This window comes from Pongo pygmaeus, chromosome 1 (assembly GCF_028885625.2).
Source record: "Pongo pygmaeus isolate AG05252 chromosome 1, NHGRI_mPonPyg2-v2.0_pri, whole genome shotgun sequence".
Taxonomy (NCBI): Eukaryota; Metazoa; Chordata; class Mammalia; order Primates; family Hominidae; genus Pongo; species Pongo pygmaeus.
Genome location: NC_072373.2, coordinates 107,475,083 through 107,494,989, shown reverse-complemented (window position 1 = coordinate 107,494,989; position 19,907 = coordinate 107,475,083). Strand labels below are relative to the sequence as shown.

The window sequence follows — 19,907 nt, the reverse complement described above, 5'->3', positions numbered from 1 at the left end:
TCACATCTCAGCTTCAATGTTACCTCCTCAGAAAAGACTTTCCGCTGCCCTATCTGAATACCAGAATCTCTCAGCCCACCTTTGTTAACCCTTGTTCCCTTCATGACACTTGTCACAATTTATTTTATTTAGCCCTGGGTGTGGTGAATCACACCTGTAATCCTAGCACTTTGGGAGGCTGAGGCGAGTGTACCACTTGAGGCCAGGAGTTCAAGACCGGCCTTGCCAACATGGCAAAACTCCATCTCTACTAAAAATGGTGGTGCATGCCTGTAATCCCAGCTACTCGGGAGGCTAAGGCACAAGAATCATTCAAACCAAGGAGGCGGAGTTTGCAGTGAGCCAAGATCGTGCCACTGCACTCCAGCCTGGGCAACACAGTGAGGCCCTCTCTCACACACACACACACAAATTATTTTATTTGTTTATTTGTGCTAGAGTGCCTTCCCCACCAAACTGTAAGATCCAAAAGGCAGGAATCATGTCTGGTCTCTAAAATTATACTCCTAAAGCCTAACATAATGCCCACCTGAAAATAGCTGGTCAATAATTCTTTGTTGAGTGACAATATTTTCCACTTGCAACAATAAAAAACTATAGACTCTACCTATCTCTGATGATCATCAAGTGACCAATGAAAGGAAAAATCCTTAATCATATTCTACTTAAAAATCTAGGTTTTTAAAAAATCTGTTTATTATCAAGGACCAACTGCAGGGGCTTCCAAAACTTCCTGAGGACTGGGACGTGGGCAGTTCCCTCCAGCCTCGCTGTTTTCCTGATTTCCACATCACGACAGCAATCCTTCAAGATGCCTGCAAGGTGCCTACTGTCCTTGTTCTTTTGTTTTTCTCTCTGGTATCACAATTTGCTATTAGGAAAAAATCTGAAACCCATTCATACTATGATTTTACATAGGAGTATTATTAGCATTTAACCACTTAAACACTTGAGCCATTGGAATGAAACATTCTGGTCTTATCTAGCACTGGAGGAAGGAATTTAAGGAAATGGGCCTAAAGAGGCCTGCAACTCAGAGTGTGTTCACTATATTACCAACCAGCTTATGCTCTTTAGTGATGAAGTTTTGAAGGGAGGGAGAAAGAAAGAAAATGAGAGTAAACATACATGAGGTTGAAATCTTACTATAAGTTCCTTAGTTTTTGCAGTCCAGCATAAAATGAACTGTTAAATGTTAATGACTATGTTTATAAAAATGTGAGATGGACTGTTTTTTTTTTCTAGGAGAAAAAAATGGGTTCCGAGTGCTTTCTCTAGTTGGACTACTGCAGTATCTCTGGGTGGAGCACCTTATCCTCAGACAGAGGCCAGGTGTACTCCTAAGTCTCCATATTGGTGTCATAATATGCGTTCTATGATCTCTTTGTAAGACCTTTTTTAAAAAGCTTTCCTGCCCTGATAAACAAGACTGATTGGTAGTTAAGATTACACTTCTGTTTGTCTTTCCTAATCTTCTCTCAGAAATGACACCCATTTGTTGGTGAAAGGTTAAGTGGCCGGTCCCTTGACCCTTTGTTTGGAGCAACAGTTATTTCTCTTCTTCCAAATAGATGAAATATCAATAGGGAGCCAGTGAGAAGCAGCCCCACTCTCAGGGAGCTCTCCTGGGGGTCAGTTTACGTATCTGTAAAATGGTAATACAAAAACCTATTTCACAGACTCATCCTTGGGGTCTATACTTCCCTAAAGCCTTCTCATTTTTTAGGTCCAGGTCAGGTCTCCCCTCTTCTCTGTGTAGTTTCTTAGTCTTTTGTTTTGTTCTGTTTTGTTTTATTTTTTATGTATCACCTCCTGGAGACTGTGGTTCCTAGAATTGATGATAAATGAATTCCTGTTTAATTCTATTCTAATTGTTAGAATAGAATAATGTGAGTTAATCTGATCACACTAGGCAGATTGTGGGCTTGATAAAGGGAAGTTCTGGAATCATCCCTCAACATCCCATTTTCAAATACTGTGTATTCAAAACAATAACAAAAATAACCAGATAATAACAACAATTACCATGTAATGACTGTTATTTCCCAAGCACTCTGCTAAACTCTTTACAGTCAACTCAGTTAACAGCCCTATGAGGTACTTAACAGCTCAGTTAACAGCCCCGTGAGGTAGGTATTAATGGGGCCCAGTTTACAGATGAAGAAACCAGCGCTCAGAGATTGTCTTGCTGGAGTCCAGATGTAAGTTAGCAACTGGAATTTTAGCCATTGCATGCCTGACTTTAAAGCTCTTTGCATTACTGGCTTACTGATGGGTATAGTCCAAGCGCTCCCCTCCCCACCAAGTCTGCCATCCTTCTCTTGTAGTCACAGCATGAAGTGGACAACAAAAGAGAGACAGATGTGGAGATAGATTTTATTAAGACAGATTACACATTTTACTATATTTTTCCTTTCTAAAACCCTCACCATCAAAGATTGATCCCACAGAATTTCTAATTCAAGAACACTCATTTCATAAAACATTTCAGAGCTAGAAGGAGAGAAAATATTAATGCTAGGCAATAGATTAAAAGGTCCCCTCCAGGGACCTGGGATGATCAGACATTCCTTCCTAAATGGCATCTTAGTCACTTTCCTCCACTTCTCCACTCTCATTTTTCTTTCCACCCAACAATAGCATCCAAGTGTCAGCAGAGGGCCCAGAGATGGGCAGGTGAGTCAGAGGTTAAACCTCCTTCTGAGCCTTTACCTTCCTCTGTCCCAACCTCTTGTGCCTATCTGTTTAGGTTAATAACTGCCAGACAGCCAGAGAGGAGAGCAGGAAGACACAAGTTTCTCTGTGGTTTCCTTTCCTTATTTCAGGACTTCCCTAGCCTTTAGTCATCCTATCAGCACCCACACACACACACACGTGCATTTTAATAATGTAATAATCTCTCTATAAGTCCCAGTATCCAATTCCAAGCATCCTTTACCTTCATCCAAAACAATAGCAACCCATTATGTATCCAGTGAATAGAGAAACCAGGCCAGTCCCTGGGGAAGGCAAGGCTTTTCTACAGCCCCCACTTGGCAGTCTCATTAGGGGCACTAGGGAGACATAGGAATCTCTGTGCTCTTTAAATAAAGGCCCTGCCAAGAGAGCTGGAGATTCCCCTACTATTTCCATGTCCCTGCTAAAGCCTCCAGGAGAGAGCGATCTGGGGGCCTCCATAGCTGTCATCACACCTCCTCTTGGCACTAAGTTGGCAGTCAGCAAAGGAAGTAAATAGGAGGGGAAAATAGTTTTCCAGTGTTTTCTCTCCATTTTTATTTTCATCTTCACAGCAGATTTTTTTTTTTTTTTCCACAAGGGGAATCTGAGAAGTACGATGCTTTCTTTGTTTTAACAAGGCCTGGGGAAATTCCACTGGCCTCAGTGGCTGATGATCTGGTCAGGGTTCGAGAGAGGACAACAGCTTCTTGGATATTCCTGTTGATAAGGCCTTCAGGGAATGGCTGGGTGAACAGCCAAGGGAGAAAGGGAAGGGATGGTTTCTATCATTGGATTGAACTGTAAAGGAGCTGCAGGGTGACAGATGTTGGCAGGAATTCCAGTGGAGTTTGTGTGTACAGTGACTCCCTAGCAGAGCTGACACCTTCAAAGGCTAGGTGTACACCCTGGCAGAAGGAAAGGTTGCAACATCACCAAGTTGGGGCATTTGCCAGAGGTACGTACCAAGGCATTTGTAAAGTTGAGGCTGCTGGTAAAGTTCCAAGAAGCCCTTTTTAAGACTGAGTAGAGGGAGGAGAAGCCAAGGGCAACCCAAGGCCATCTCACCACTACTCCAAGGAATGGTCCATGGAGACAACAGATTCAAGAGCAAATATAATGCAAGTTCCTTGATTCATGCTCTCTATTGGCTGGGAACTTTGAGCTCTTCCTTGGAGGAGGGAGGGTAATCAGGTCAAGGAGGTAGGAACTTAGAGAACGCATTTGGTATGTTGCTGGTATGTAGAGAGAGAGTCATTCTATCCCTCTGGCTATCCCTTCCAGGCCAGCTTTTGCCATGCTTCCCTTCTTTCCCTCTACCCTGTTTCATGAGTAATCTGAAAGGCTTCGTATACTGGGTAGAGGGTGGGGAGGGAACTGCAGTCTGGGTGGGTAGTCATGTCTCTTACTATCCCAGAGCCCTGGTTATAGTTTCTAGAATTAATGAGCAACGTCATTGAGACCCGGGGCTCAAAGGAGCCAAGCAGTGATGACAGTGAGAAAGCATCAGTTCAGAAGGGACATGTCTTTCCTCTCTGAGCCTCCTTTTTTCCCACCTGGTCCTGGTCCTCCCATAAAGGAGGGTCACACTGATAGGTCATCTGACCTTGCCTTGCTGCTGGCCTTACTAAGACGTCGCTTGTCGCTATGATAGCCATGGGGAAGGCGGTGACCTGGTGAGACTCCATTGGGCACCTCAGGCTTCTGGCCGTAACGAACCTGGATGAAACCTTCCCCAGGAGTCTGCTCCTGACCTCGTACTTGCTCAGTGGCCAGGTTGTCTGTGTTTTGTTGGGAGGCCATATTATTGCTGAAGGGATTGAAGAATTTTCCCCCAGGGCCATTCTCCAGGCACTGATTAAAGTCAGGGGGTGGTGTGCAGCTCTGGACTATGCCCACAGAGGGGCCAGAAAGCTGGCACTTAGCCATGTGCTGCCGCGGTTTGACAAATCGCTGTCTGATCTTCTTCCAGCCCAGGTGGTAGAGCTCAGCCAGGCTAAGGAGGAGGGACAGTGCAGCCACAGCCAGCATAAAGACAATGAAGACATTCTTCTCTGTGGGCCGGGATACGTAACAGTTGACCGGGTGGGGACAGGGACTCCTGCGGCAGACGTGCAGGGTGGTCAGGAAGATTCCGTAGATGAAGTACTGGCCCACAATGAAGCCCACCTCCATGGTGGTGCGGATCAGGATGCTGCACACATAGGTGTTGAGCAGAGTACCCTGGAGGGCAATCCTTCCATTTCCTTCCTCCCAGCAGGACAGTTCTGCCTTCTCTGCCACCGGGTACTCGTAAGAGTCAGAGCCCCGGACCTCTTTGGCCCTTTCGGCCTCCCTTAGCTTGCGCTTCTCCTGCATGCGCACAGTGTGCATGGCGTGGCCCATGTACACCAGAGAGGGCGTGGAGACGAAGATGATCTGCAGCACCCAGTAGCGAATGTGGGAGATGGGGAAAGCCTGGTCGTAGCAGACGTTCTGGCAGCCAGGCTGAATCGTATCACACCGGAAATCAGCCTGCTCATCCCCCCAGGAAGACTCAGCAGCTGTGCCCAGCACGAGCATACGGAATATGAAGAGGACAGTGAGCCAGACCTTGCCTACCACGGTCGAGTGCTTGTGTACTTCCTCCAGGAAATTTCCCAGGAAGCTCCAATCGCCCATCTTGGCACAGCCAGGGAACAGATGCCAAAACTTCTGCAAATGGGGGAGAGAGAAAGAGAGAAAAGGAGAAGGATGTTCTGTGAAGGTCTGGAATGTCTATCATGTTCTGGGATTCCACTGATCCATCCAATGGATTCTTTAAGAAAATGCAACTTAGAAGTCAAAGCAACCAAGGAAAAGCTCGCTCTCCTTTCCCAGCAAAAATAAAAAGAAAGAGAAGATTCAAAGTAGCCATATTAGCAAAATTAGAGCATGGCTCCCACACTTTAACGGATCTAGACATCGTGGTGTGTGTTACAATATGGATTCTGCTCTTGTCTCAGTAATTCTACTTCAGGAGGTCTGGGATGGCCCCCAGGAATCTGGATTTACAACAAGCAGCCCAAGTAATTCTGATGCAGGCAGTGAGGGACCGCACCTGGAGAAACACGAGTATTAAAAAGAACACAGTACTGGGGTCTGCAAATGTGACTCTGGGCATTTACCTCACTGAGTCTGTTTCTTCATTTATCAAATGAGGATGGGAATAGCTGCACCAGAGAATTCTGAGGATTAAATGATATGAGGTGTGTGATATTCTGAAAATCATTCCACAACTGTTCCAAATGTTTAAATGGCTGTTGCTTGGAAAAGGAATTTTTTTATGGCTGCAGAGGGCAGAACTAGATGGAGGAGGAAAGAGTGAGGATGGGATTGGCAAATTTGGCCCCTCAGGAAGCACTCTGCAAAAATCAGAACCATCCAGCATGGACCAGCTGTGTTGGGAGGTGGCAAACAAAAAGTGTGCTTTGGTCACACCAGCTAACGGTATCACAGATGAGTGCTCACTTCCCCTGGCTGGTAAGGCAATGTTGATCTCCCATGCCTCAATGCAACACAGCCATTCCAGCCACACAGCTCAGCTCACCCTGCTGCTAAGTTTCTGTGTCTCATTTAAACAAGGTTCCCACACACAGATCTGCCCACCCCCATGTCCAGAATAAATGTCCCAAAACTTTATGTTCTTTACAAAATCCTCCCTCATCTGGCCCTTGTCTGCTTTTCCAGCCTGTTCCTGCCTGTCCACATGAGTTCCTTTTGTCCAGCCATGCCAGGTCTTCCCAAATGCCCTCCTTCTGTACCCCTACATGTCCCCTCACCCCTAGCTGAATCGCATTAACCTTTCAAAACTTAACCCAGTCATTGCCTCCTCCAACCCTCCCTCCTCCCTCAAGCTGAGCCTCTTCAGCTCCTGTAATGGCCCCCGGGACACTTACTCGTCTCCCAGTGCTTGCCGCCTTGTGTTGTAATCCTCTGCCTGTCTGTGTTCTCCCAGTAGGGACTGTTTGAAAATGGAGACTGTTTCTTCTTCTGTATCACCAGAGCCTGGCCCAGAGTAGGTGTTTAATACATCTTAGTTGAGTGAAGGAAGGAGGGGCTGACAGGCACTGTTGTTTCCTACCCAATAGAAAACCAATTCCCTGTTTCTTGCCTGCCTCCCATTGGCAGGGTGAAAAAGCCAGGTATCACTTTCTCAATCTCCTCTGCAGTTAGTTCTGGTAGGTGAGGTATGGGCAGAATCTAAAGTAGAGGGAATGCTCCAGAAAAGGTTTTTCTACCCCCAAGTAAATGGAGAGAGCCTCACTCACAGTGCTCCCATCCCCCTGTGAACAAGAGGGAACCTCACTCACAGTGCTCCCATCCCACAGTGAATAGGAGTGAGCCTCGCTTACCCCCACTGCTTCCTGCCTATGGACAGAGTTGTATGAACCAAGATGTCTAAGGCTGTCCAGAGAATCTCAGAAATGTCAACCAGTGCCCTGAGGCCTCTGAAGCAACTCTTGAGGCTCCCTACCTCCAGAATTCTTACTTAGTGAATAATGAATGTTCTTACAGTTTAAGCCTCTAACCATTCCTAACCAAAAGGATGACAAAGGTCTCGGAGAGAATGGAGCATAAATATTCCTTTCTTAGAATCATAAAACCTTAGATTTGGGTGGGACCTTAGAGGTTTGTCAAATTCAAACTTTGACCTTCATATCTTTGCTGCCAACGTGCTCCTGGTTTCTGTATGAACATTCTTCATGCTTATGGGGAAAGATGGGGTCAGGGTGGTGCATTTCATAGTCCAGGCTTCCTCAGCTCTTGAGTTGATTGTTGCCTTGACAGGACCAACATCCTGGCCCTGTCTTCTCTCAGACCCCAGGTCCCCAACCTTGAGAGTATACAGAGTCCCTAAGAATGAGGGAGTTCCTGAGTGAGCGGAAAGCGTCTTATCTCTGCTCCTTTCTATATCAAAGACCCATCCAGGTCTTGAGACCTTTCCTGTCATTTGTGATCAGACATCTGCCCCATTTCCTTAGGTGGTGAAGCGCCCCCTCTTTCAGCCTCCAAATGTGGAAAATTGTGGAGCGTGTGCTCAAAAGGAAAATGGCTGATTAGATAAGAGTTTGAATTGTCTGTCCTCTCTTCTGGGCACATGTACAGTGTTCAGCACCTTCAGGGTCAGCCACACACGTGCAGTGACTGAACTATGGTAAGTGAGAAAAAGAAGGTGGGGGAGAAGGGGAGGAATAAAACAGAAGAGAAGAAAAGGGAAGGACAAGGAGGGGTTGGAAATGGAGAAAAAGACCATGTAAGGGTTAAGAAAAGACAGATGCAGGAGTTAGCTTACTGAGGTTTGACAAATTTCTATTACCACCTGCTGGGCTTAGATAAATGATTCAATCTGTGTTTCACTTTCCTCACCTGCAAAATGGACATACTGTTAACTCAGAGTGCTATGAGATGATGCGTGCAAAGCACTTAACACAGTGTTCAGCAAATAAGAACTGAATGAAAGGTAGCCATTACTAGCAACAAGAGCGGTGGGGAAGGATGAGAGTAGAAGAAGGAGGGAGAAAGAGAAAGTAGAAAGTAGAGAAAGGTGCATTACAAAGGAGAAAAGAAATGGGAGCAAGAGTAGAAGGGGAGGAAATGAGAAGAAAATGGAAATAGAAAGAGAAAAAAACAAACAAATGTCATATCCTTCCAGGATTTGGGGCAAGTTTTCCACACTCAGTCCCTGAAGACTTCTCCCTTGATCGTCTCACTCTGTCACTCATTCCTTGCAAGTCCCCAAGGAAGTATAAAAATAGTTCCAGGCAAAGAATGTGACCCTTCGGTCTAGTCTGCCAAGAGGCTTGACTGCTGACTCCTTCACTGCTGTCCAAGGAATTCCAACTGGAAGAGGTAAATCACAGGTACAAGAAACGAACACCTTGGAAAACCAGAAAGGCAGTATTAGGAAGGATATCTTATTGGGAGGGAACAAGAGAAACTATCTGAGGAGGTATAGGGGTGAGGTAGAGCTCCTGGGCCCAGGCAGAGCAAATAGGGTGAAGGGTTTTTCATGTATGACTTCTTGCTGACGCTCAGGCAAGGTCAGAGAAACGTAAAATTGCTACCATGTACCAGATGCTGTTTATAATGTGAAAGGTCTCTGGCTGTAGTTACTTTTCCAGCTATGTTGGCTCCCTTTGGATACCCCATCTCAGCCAGAGAAATTTGTAGATTAGATACTCAGTGAGTTTACTGGGCGTATAGCACATAAAATACTTTGTAGATTATTATCTGCTTCTTGGCAGGAAGTATGTTAGGAGGGGCAAAGGAAGCTGCCCATGCCATAAATAAATGCTATCAAACACAATGGCAATTCACCTCACTGCTTTAGCAGTTATCCTCACTGGCTTCCTACCACTTAGAAAGTCCAAACTGCTTAACTTGCCATGTGAAACCCTGTACAGTCTTATGCTATCGTTTCTCCACTTTTCCACTCACACACTCAATACTTAAGCTACACAATTTCCCATGTACATATACACATCTCACCATTTCTCACCCATTTATCTTGGCTTCTTATGTTCCCTCTGCCTAGAATGTCCTTTTTAAAATTCATTTAGTAAGTTTATTGAGTGGCTACAGGATGCCAGCCATCATTCTGGACAATGAGGATACAGCAGGAAGGAGGGGAAACAAAGAAGGGATTCCCTGACTTCTCTGAATGTAACTGCCTTTATACCCCTTAATTAACAGTAGACATTAAATACATGATTTCAGTAAAACACAATGTGTGTTAACATAAAGGAAGTATAAGGTGTTATGGGAATGTGGGGCAGGAGCTTGAATCTGGTTTATGGGTTTGGGGGAGGGTCCTAGGGAATTGTGTTCTAAAGCCCTCTGCCACCGATACAAGTTCTGAAATCAGCAAGGCAAGAAGAGATGGTCCCTAGAACTTGGAAGAGAACCATCCCAACTCCAAAGGTTCTTCACTCCCAAACCTTCAACATCCTCTTTCAACTTGTCCTATCCTGAGAGAAAGCAAATTTTGGAGGTGCCACTAGGAAACTTGTTTGGCAATAGTTACATGGTGCTTAGATAAGAGGAAGATGACCAGAGGAAGGATTTTGTGTATAGTGAGCATGAATCATTTTATGCTTTTATTTCATGTACTATATGGCCAATGGCCAGAAATAAAGCTCAGGCACCTGCATTCTGAATCCAGTGCTCCTTTTTTTTTTTTTTTTTTTGAGACAAAGTCTCGCTTTTTCACCCAGGCTGGAGTGCAGTGGCACCATCTCAGCTCACTGCAACCTCCGCCTCCCAGTTTCAAGCAATTCTCCCTGCCTTAGCCTCTGGAGTAGCTGGGATTACAGGCGTGTTCCACCATGCCCAGTTAGTTTTTGTATTTTTAGTGGAGAAGGAGTTTCACCATGTTGGCCAGGCTGGTCTCAAATTCCTGACCTCAGTTGATCCTCCCGCCCTGGCCTCCCAAAGTGCTGGGATTACAGGCATGAGCCACCACGCCCGGCCCAGTGCTCCTTCTTGTGGTGACATTGTGGTCCCCCTACACGGCCAATGTTTTTCAAAGAAAATCATTTCAGAGCAACCCAGATTAATCATAAACTCATAGCCAGAAGCTCTTCCTCTGACTCCGCAAATCTACAACAAAATGGAGAAGTCTTCTAAAATTGACTTCAGCCCTCTTTGATTTCCCTTGAACTCCAGAAGACTGAGCATCTGCTACATGGTAGCAATTTTAATTGCCATCCAGCATGGAGGATACATTCTCACACTTGGTTATATATTTCCTTAGACTTGTTTGCCAAACATTTGTCTATCAGCCAACCTGCAAATACTTTGCTGAGTCCCCTTTATGTGCCTACCACTGTTCTGAGTAATGAGAACAGTACCAAAGAGGTGCAAGGCCTGACACACACTGGGCACTCAATGATGTCTATTAAATTAATAAAATTGGCCGGGCGTGGTAGCTCGTGCCTATAATTCCAGCACTTTGGAAGGCCAAGACGGGCAGATCATCTGAGGTCAGGAGTTTAAGACCAGCCTGGCCAACGTGGTGAAACCTCGTCTCTAATAAAATTCAAAAATTAGCCCAGTGTGGCGGTGGGCAGCTGTAATCCCAGCTACTCAGGAGGCTGAGGCAGGAGAGTTGCTTGAATCCGGGTGGTGGAGGTTGCAATGAGCTGAGATCATGCCAGTGCACTCCAGCCTGGGCAACAGAGTAAGACTCCGTCTCAAAAAAAAAAAAAAAAAAAAAATTAATAAAATCAGGCATGATTCCTTCTGTCAAGTATTTAACAGCTTTTTCTCTCAAATGGGTAGTGTGCTTCTCAAAGTTAAAAGCCCTGTCTTCTACTTTGCATTCTTGTTGCATTAGGTTCTCTCATTTGGTACACAATAAATGCTTTCTTAATGATTGAAGAAAATGTTTGGCTAGCAGTCAGATTGCAAAGAGGTCCTAAGGAGGTTCAAGTCTTTCTTCTTAAGGTCAGCAGTAAAAATAAAACCTCACAATAAATAAATAAAAATAAAAGCTTACATACTGTTCAAAATACGCTTCTACATTCTCTTGTTGGTTCCAAGAGAGCAGGATCATATTTGTTCTGTTCAAGACCAAATACCTTCAGAATGTTATAGACATTCAATTTTTATTGTTGAATGAATGAATCCTCATAACCACTCTGTGGGGTGATTGTTATTGCCTGTGTTTTGCAGAGGAGGAAACATATAAAAGTGATTCGTTCAAAGAAACAATTAATGGGGGAAGAACCAGGGCTTCATTCCAGAGTTTCTGTTCAAGTCAGAAAGTTGCATTCCGTCTCCCCTCCAAGAGTGGAGCTCATCAATTCTTAGACCTTCGAGAGGACTTCCCAGTGGAGATAACTCTGGTGTAGGAGTTAGGCATATGTGATGTTTGTAGGGGTGTGGAGTGGGTGGAGGAGTTGCAGAAGAGATGAGGGGATTTCAGACAAAGGCAAGACTGCATGAACAAATTCACTGAAATGAAAACCAGCATGGTTTTAGAGTACAATGAGCAAAGCATGGAAGGAGAGTCTGCAGAGCAGGCAGGAGCAGATTGTGGAGGGCTTTAAAAGCCATGCCTAGGAGTTTGGAGTCATTCTTAACCCACATGATAGGCCATGCTTAGTCCATTATTTGCTCCTGAGGGCCTAATCTGAAGCCTCCAAATGGGGTTGGGGATGTAAAGGACTGCACAATTAGTAATGTCCATGCTTGTAGCAGTCTTTTAGTAGTGGCTGAAGCATCAACTAGGTAGGCTGCAGATGACAGGTGCCTCCCAGCACACTTGCTGTGACTGCACCCTCGTCTCTCCTGCTTAAGAAGGTATATTGCTAGTGAGTGAGGCGCTACCGTAGGGATGCCTTGAAAATTCTCTTCTTTCTATTGATTCCAGTTCTGTCCCATGGAGCCACACATAATAGCCCTTCTAATATAGTATTTTACAATAATTTCTGTGTCCCCCAAGTCAGCAGCTGAGCCTTGGGCTGAACTGTAAAGCCTTGGAGGTCTCACACATCTGAGAATTAGTTGCTCTACAGGCCATGTACTCTCTCTCCCACTCAACCCTGAGCTCTTTGAAGACAAACTGCTTTTCTGTTCATCATTGTATTATCCTCCTGAAATTCCCTCCACCCCAAACCCCTTAGTGCTCAATACCACACCCTGCACAGTGTGGTATGTACTTTATAAAAACAACAATGGATGAATTGATAGCATTTAGGTCTCTCAAAACACCTAATGCCAAATTGATCAAGGCAATTCTTTACCAGTTTCTGAAGAAAAGGATGAGAATGCACACAGAGGCCAAGCAACATGTTGGGGCCGTGCTGCATGTCAGTGGAGGGGCCTCCCTGGGAAGCTGGCATAGGAACACCTGCCCAGTGACGATGGTGACCAGAATACCAGGGAGATGGAAGCCACTGAGTGTTTCTTCTACCTGTGACAGAGCCGTTCTCTCAGCAGGACTGAATGTGTCTCAAGCAGAAATTCCATCACTGTGGACTACTCTCTCACTGCCTCCTCCCCTCATGGTACTGGGGAACATATCCAAGCTTGTCAAAATTAGATGACAAGACCACTCCACAGAGTCTGAGTCTAATTCTGGACAACGACACATGTTCTGGACAGTATCTAACAGATCTCTGGTTCTCAATAAAGGTTGTTATTCATACTAATAATAACAACCCCCTGGGCCCATGCTATAATTCCACTCGCCATACAGTGGAATGTGGTGCAGGGCAGAGTTCACTTGCTTCCCAATTAAGAGAATTCTGTTGTGAAAGGACCCAAAGGGCCTCACTTAAAGGCTGCCTGAAAAACAGTATCATATCAGTGCAGTTTAGTTCAGAAAGTGCTTATCGAGCTCCTCTGCCATGTCAGACATCAAGGTAGCTTTATAAAGCAAAGCACCAAGCATAAACTTTATGTCAGAACTCTTTTGTACCTTATTCATTTGTGTACATGTTTTCTGATTTCCTCTCACCCCAATAATTTCTCCTTAAAATGGATATGTAGGGAGAATTACATGAGAAAGTGGTCTTGATCCTCAGCTACTTCAGTAATCTTTGTTATCCTTTGATATTCCCAACTACGTCTTCTAGTTTACTCAGTTACACACACAAAAAAGAATTTGGATCTAGGTGATAATAATAATAATAGAAATAAAATAACACTCACTGACACCTTTCTATGTGCCAGACACTCTATAAGTGTCTTTCTATATCCGTTTTCATTTGATTGTCACAACAACCTGAGGAAGTGGGGACTATTCTTTTTTTTTTTTCTTGAGACAGGGTCTCACTTTGTCATCCGGGCTGGAGTGCAGTGATACAATCACAGCTCACTGGAACCTTGACCTCCTGAACTCAGGTGATCCTCCCACCTCAGCCTCCCAAGTAGCCAGGATCACAGGCGTGCACCACCACACCCAGCTAATTTTTTGTATTGTAGAGATGGGGTTTTGTCCTGTTGCCCAGGCTGGTCTCAAACTCTTGGGCTCAGGCGATCTACCCACTTTGGCCTCCCAAAGTGCTGGGATTACAGGCATGAGCCACCATGCCTGGCCTCTCATCTTTTGTTACAGGGCTCAGAGAGGGTAACTTGAGCAAGATCACACTGCCAGTAAGAGCTCCTAGCTCATCTGACAGCAGTGTCCCTGCCTTGACAACTGTGCTAAACTCTATCTAAATCACTTAAAGTTCCTTCTTTGGAAAATCCTAACCAGTCAATGGCTGGCCACTTTTATGTAAGATGATTGAAGTGGGAATGTTGGTTGAGATCATTGTTCGGATAGGGAGTTGATTGTACGTGACTGGTGCTAATTCTTACATTTAGGATGTTCATTCTTTTCCTGATTTACATTTGGGGTAACTACTTCAGCCTCAGGAGAAATGATCAGGCATATGATGTAACTGTAGCTACTGAGTTGGGCAGTGTGGGCACCTTCCTCAGAATTAGAAGTCCACTGAGGGCCAGCATCCCTGAACCTTGCTCACTGCAGAGGGGAAAGGAAGATAGAGATAAGAGAGGACAAGAGATGAGCGAGATGAAGTACTCACTCCAGTCTTCCTCCTACTCCAGCCGGTGGCACCAATGGCAGATAATTAACTCCTTTTTAAATTTAATGATTTTATTCTGGCAAGAACAGATGGGTCCACTCAGAGACACTGCTGGCAGACAGTTGTTTCAAAGCCAAGGAAGAAGGGAGTAAAGTGGAGAAAGAGATTTGTGCTACGCTAAATAATTTTCTTAAACCGTTGGAAGAAAAAATATTTATGAAAAGTGAATGAAAGGGAGTAGTAAGTGGAGATATTAAATGACAACAAAATATTGGTAGGTCCTTATTAATTGCTCCAAGGGGGTTACTTAGTACCCATGCAATTAATTACTAATGAAAATTCTATTATAATACCCATATTTCTTTATTATTTTCCCCATTTGTCATAGATTTATAGTGCAGTAGAGCTGAATGGAATGTAGAGATCAATCAAACTCAACTCCTTATTTTTAAACAAGATGACAAGGGTCCAAGGAAGTTAAGTAATAGTGATAACAACACTAACTTGAGTATTTCCCATGTGTGAAGCCCTTTATAACTATACTTTCTAACCCTCCCATTAACCCTGCAAGGAAAGTAGTATTGCCCCATTTCACTGATGAAAAAACTGAGGTTCAGAGGCTAAGTACTTGTAATAAGTGCCACAACTGGCAAATGCTGCATAAAGGGTTTGAATCCAGCTAGCCTAACTCTAAAGCCCACATCCTCTCTATGTCTCTGACAAGAGAAAGAAAACCAAGGACTAGGACTGATAGATGATGATAAGCCCGCACCCAGAACTCCAGTCTCTTAACTCTCAGAGTTATCATCATCTATTTTTCCCACTTTACCTTGCCTCAGAAGAGACCCAGGGTTTTTCCTTTTAGCTTCTGCCTTGCTAGCTGGCCATCTCTTACATATTCTGTTCCTAGAATTAATTATTACATTGGGGCCCTCAGCCCACAGTGGTCAGGATTCCCAGACTCTTCAGCCTCTGCCATCATTTGGCCAGAATTCACATATAGAAAGTTATTTCCTTTTTTAGCCAGCAAGTGTTCTTGGCTGCGGCAGTATCTACTGCCCGGTTCTTGGTTGGCCAAACAGCAGGCTCTGGTGTTCCGTTGATGTGAAATCATAACAAGAACAACAGAAACAGCAATTGTTAGGCAGAGGAACTTCCGGTCTCTAAGAACTAGTAGGGCTAGGACCCTGCTTGCATCACTCTCTAGTAGTGTAACCCTAGGCAAGTCACTTATACTCCCAATTTCTAACTCATCTAACAAATGGGAATGTTTATTCATGGGGATAACGTAATGTATGGACATGTGGAGTCACCTAGAACAGTATCTGGCATATAGGCACTCAATAATATTAGTTCCTTGTTTTCTTTTCTGACATTTCCGGTAAAAACTCCTCTCAGACGTGATCCAACTAGCCAACTTGATGCAGAATCTGATAGTGCTTCAGGCTGGTTAGTGACACAGCAAGGACCCTCATGTGGCACAGGTGCAAGAGGGTAACTGTCAGAGACGGGAAAAATACAGACAATGGAAAGTATAGGAATTTGTCTATAAATTAGTTATCTCACAAGGCATCCAGACCTCCCGGGTCAAGGCTGGAGAATCAGGGAGGTGTAGGGCCCACTCAAATTAAGCCACTCTCATTCCTGTTTCAAGTCCAGACTGCCTCCTAATGTGTCTTTAACTCAAGATTTTGGGCCTGGAGTTGGACTCCACATGGCTCCATATTATAAAATGTATGCCTCATGGGATGCCTCTCTTCTGAGAAGCTGCAGCACTTTTGAATTTGATCACCAAGCAGAAGGCACACTCCCAATGAGAGATTTGAAGCGGGCTCAGTTTTACTTGGAAGAGAAAGAGGGGGTTGTCTATTCCGTGATCTGAGGGTAAGGGACATCTTGATCCCTAGCCACCTCTGTCCTCTCCTGAGGTTCTGAATCATGGAGTTGCCAGGTTGGAGTAAGATTCGGGAAATCCCCTGTGAAAATGCAATGTTATCATTTCATGAAGAGAGGCTCTTTTCTGGTTCCAGCTGTTTCTTTGTGATCCTAGACAAGATATTTCCCTCCCTGAGCCTCACTTTGCTCACATGTGAAACAAAAGTGTAGAGGCTCTTCCATCTCTAAGTTAGAACATCTGGGGAGTCTGTGACTTGCCCAGTTATGATAGTATGGCAAGTTAGTGGCAAAGCCAAGAAGCAAGTCCAGAGTTTCTGACTTCCAGCTTAGAGGACAGCAGAAGGAGTCCTAGAAAAAAAAAATCTGTGGTCATAAAAAACCAGCAATACCTCCTTGAAATTATATGTCATGGGAAGCCTTTCTATTTGATAGCCATTTAAAATACTTTATTTAATCCTCATAAAACCTTATGAGGAAGATATTTATTAGCATCTTTGGCAGATGAAGAAACTGACTGTAAGAGATATTAAATAATTTTCCCAAGATCACACAGCTAAAATCCTAGCCAAATGTGACTCCAGATGCCCAGGTTCTTCCTTCGGCCCTACCCTTCAATTAGATAAACTCTAAGGTCCCTCTGTGATTTTTTCAATACCTCTCATCCTGCAACCTCCTGACTCTCAGTGGGCTGTTGAATACTAAACTTTACTTTCCCATTATTTGCTAATATATCAGAAACAATTTATTCTCAAAGTGCATCAAGCTGGCATCACCAGGAGCCAGCAGCTTCCAACAATAGGAAGGAAGTCAGCTTCCTTTCCAGGAACCCTGAAGCTTTCCAGGAAAATGGTCATCTCTCCCCTTTGTCCAGCTCAACCCTTGAGCCCAGGTTGGTGCTTATGGGAGTTTGTTCACACAGAGAGCTACTGGAATCCCCAGTAAGTGAGTCCTTCCCTAGGACAGGGGCAGAGCTTTGGCCTTGGGTCTCCCCAACCCTGAAGACGGCAGGTCATCTAGTTCCTGTCCTGATTGATCCACATAGACAGGTCCCCTGTCCTAAGAGGTGGGGTCAGCCAGTACCTGAGAGACCAGTCAGCACTGTGGCAGCACCCTCCACTGCCTGTGCCCCACAAACAGCCAGTGTAGACGATGAAGAGCAGGTGGGCAGGTGGGAGTCAATACCAAAAAATGGAATTGTAGAGACACTCAAGTGGAAGAATCAGGGAGACTCAGGGAGAGATGGAGGCTAGGAAAATACAGCCAGGGGGATGGAGGTTAGAAGAGCCCTCAGTATGAGTGAGCAGGGCAGGGTGCTCTCCCAACTCAATCAGCCTTGAGTCACCGTGTCGTTTCCTACGAGTCATGCCCCTCTCTAGTCCTTGTTCTCCTTATTTGCCAAAGAAGGAGGCTGGTAATGGAAGAGACCTCTTTCAGTTCTAATGTTCTCAGACCTTAGGCAGTACTAGGAGAGGGAACAGGAGTGAGGCAGTTAAGATATAAGAACAGTGACCAGCTTCAGGAGCCCAGCAAGCACACCTCTGGGGTTCCAAGGCAGAGACAAAGCGGGGCAGCCTGATTCTGTGACTGCTGTAGCTCTGTGAATGTCACATGTGTGGGTGAGGGATGCTCAGAGAGTGTTGGGTTGGAAGCCACAGAATCCTCTCCTGGTACTCTGTGCTCTGCAGGCTGTGGTCATTGGGACTCCTCACTGGCAGGTGCTGAGTGAGGGAAAGGCTTGGAGGGACAGCCAGGGGAGCAGGCTCCAAACAGCTCTGCTGCCCCGGGCAACCTGGCAGGAAGGTGGAAAGTTCAGAGCTGTCCCTAGAGAGCAGTGAATCAAGGGCTGGGCTGGGCTTGGCTGTGACTCTGGGGACAGTGGGTGGAGGGGATGGAGGCTGCTTGGCCTGGGGATGTAAAAGTCAGGTTAGAAGGCCTCTGAATACCAGATGATGTCCCCAGCCATGAGCTACAGCACCAGGCAGTCAGAGGCGCTGCACCTCCACACGCTCCCCTTGGTCTCTTCTCTCCTTCAATTTTGCTGGTTCCAGGTCTCCTGACTCCCTGTTCGGTGCTCTCTGCACTGCCCTGCCTCCCCCCGCAGCCAGCTGGAACTCTTTGTGCAAGAGCCTTTTTCCAGAAACAGCAGCCCCAGTGATTTGCTGGGGAGTGAGAAGCAGGAATCCCTCTATTATAATGGAATACTGCGAGGGACAATAAGGAAAAAACTGAGCAACAGAGCAAGATGAGAAATTCTTGTGTTGCGCCTCCCTTTTTCAGTGGTTCTGAGTTGCCTTGGAGCCTATGGAGTCACAGCCTTACACACCGTTACTGCTGAGTGGAACCAGGGGGAACCTTCTACTTCAAATTCCCCATTTTATAGATGAGGAAACCAAGGCCCAGCATGGGGATGTGTCTGCTACAAGGCCTCCCAGCCCCTGAGTTTGGGCTCTTTCACTGCATGCTCAGAAGAAAGGTCCAGGAAGAAACTAACAGAATCTTTCTGCCCCGTGGCCTCCTACTTCACACCGCGAGTGGAAAGGAGACCTTCAGTGGGTGCTTTCCTGGGCTTCGTCACTGGTTTCACATGCCTCTTTCCTCTGGCTGCAAGTGGCAGCCTGGATCTCTCACATGCGGCCAGTGCACAGCGGGGACATGATACTCTACAGGAAACTAAGCAGGGAATATTTTTAAACCATCCAACATGCCTTAGGGAGAAAAAAAAAAAAAAGCAAAACACTTCCCTAGATGCTGTGAAAAGCATTTTGAAAAAGATTCCATGCCTAGCAGAAGCATCGTAAAACAGTGTTGGTTTTATTTTTAAAGGGCCAATTCTCTCTAAGAAAAGTTCTTGGGAATGGACTGGTGACCCACTTCTAAGATGCCCCCAGAGGACTGAACTCCACAAAAGTAGGCTGGAACCCCAAGGGCCCTCCACTCGCAATTCTTCAGCTCCCTCTAAATCAAGGAAGTAATTTATCTGCTGCTTCGCTAAACCTTCCTTTTTAATATATCCAAACCTCACTATCACAGGAAATAGTGGGAGAGGTAAGGAATAAACTCACAGGTAGAAAGAAAGAGCTTTGTTTTTATCCAGCCCAGAATCTAAGTTCCCTTATTCTGGCTACTTCATATCCACTTGTAGTTTTAGTTGTTCAAATTCAAGTCTACTCTTACCTGCTTCTTTTCCTCCTCCCTGGACTTTCCTTCTGTTGGCTTCTTCACACTCTGGCTGCTTCTTCTCCAACTGCCCACGCTTTTTGCTCTTGAGCCTGTCAGTTGCTCCTCTTCCACCTCTTTTTAATAGTATCTGTCGCCTTCCCTCCTCCCACTTCTTCCTACTCTTTCTCTCTCCACCCCTTTTCCCCTCTGAATCCCTCCCTCCCCTCTCTCTCTTTTGTGCTCTTAGAGTCTTTGCTGTAAAAGTCTTCTTCCCTCCACCTCCTTGTAGCCTCAGCTCACTGTGCTCCCCTTCCCAGGCCCCCAAGGAGGCAGAGCCCCCTCCTCCCTGCAGCCATCCCACTGTCTGTCTGCCTGTTGTCCTTGTCCTCACAGCAGTCCTCCACATTGCTTCTCCCCCGGGCCGCTGGTGCACCACCTCCCTAAGTCCCTTCCTGCCCACCCCTCTGCTGTGTCGCCTCAGACTTCCCAGGCCATGGCTTTCCTGGAGCATCAGCAGGAAAATTGGCACTGCCCAAGAGATCCCTCTTCCCATCCTTTTCCCGTCATCAGAAAAAAAGA

General features: G+C 45.5%; 2 protein-coding genes across 3 annotated transcripts in view; both read right to left on the bottom strand.

Moving 5' to 3' along the window:
* LOC129015142 (neuroblastoma breakpoint family member 11-like) overlaps positions 1–19,907 on the bottom strand; it is a 2,260,169-nt gene that overhangs the window by 1,714,322 nt on the left and 525,940 nt on the right.
* GJA5 (gap junction protein alpha 5) lies at positions 2,360–19,538 on the bottom strand. 2 transcript variants are annotated; one of them, XM_063664149.1, is made up of 3 exons: positions 19,344–19,538; positions 6,633–6,741; positions 2,360–5,409 (listed from the first exon to the last, which is right to left on the bottom strand). In XM_063664149.1, the coding sequence occupies exon 3, from the start codon at positions 5,374–5,376 to the stop codon at positions 4,300–4,302; it is 1,077 nt and encodes a 358-aa protein (XP_063520219.1). In that variant the 5' UTR covers positions 5,377–5,409; positions 6,633–6,741; positions 19,344–19,538; the 3' UTR covers positions 2,360–4,299. The 2 variants fall into 2 exon arrangements, with proteins under 2 accessions (XP_063520219.1, XP_054309047.1); XM_054453072.1 differs by lacking the exon at positions 6,633–6,741.

Bases quoted from the DNA above. Each gene is read 5' to 3' on its own strand.
- GJA5 (XM_063664149.1), bottom strand. From the start codon at position 5,376: ATGGGCGATTGGAGCTTCCTGGGAAATTTCCTGGAGGAAGTACACAAG.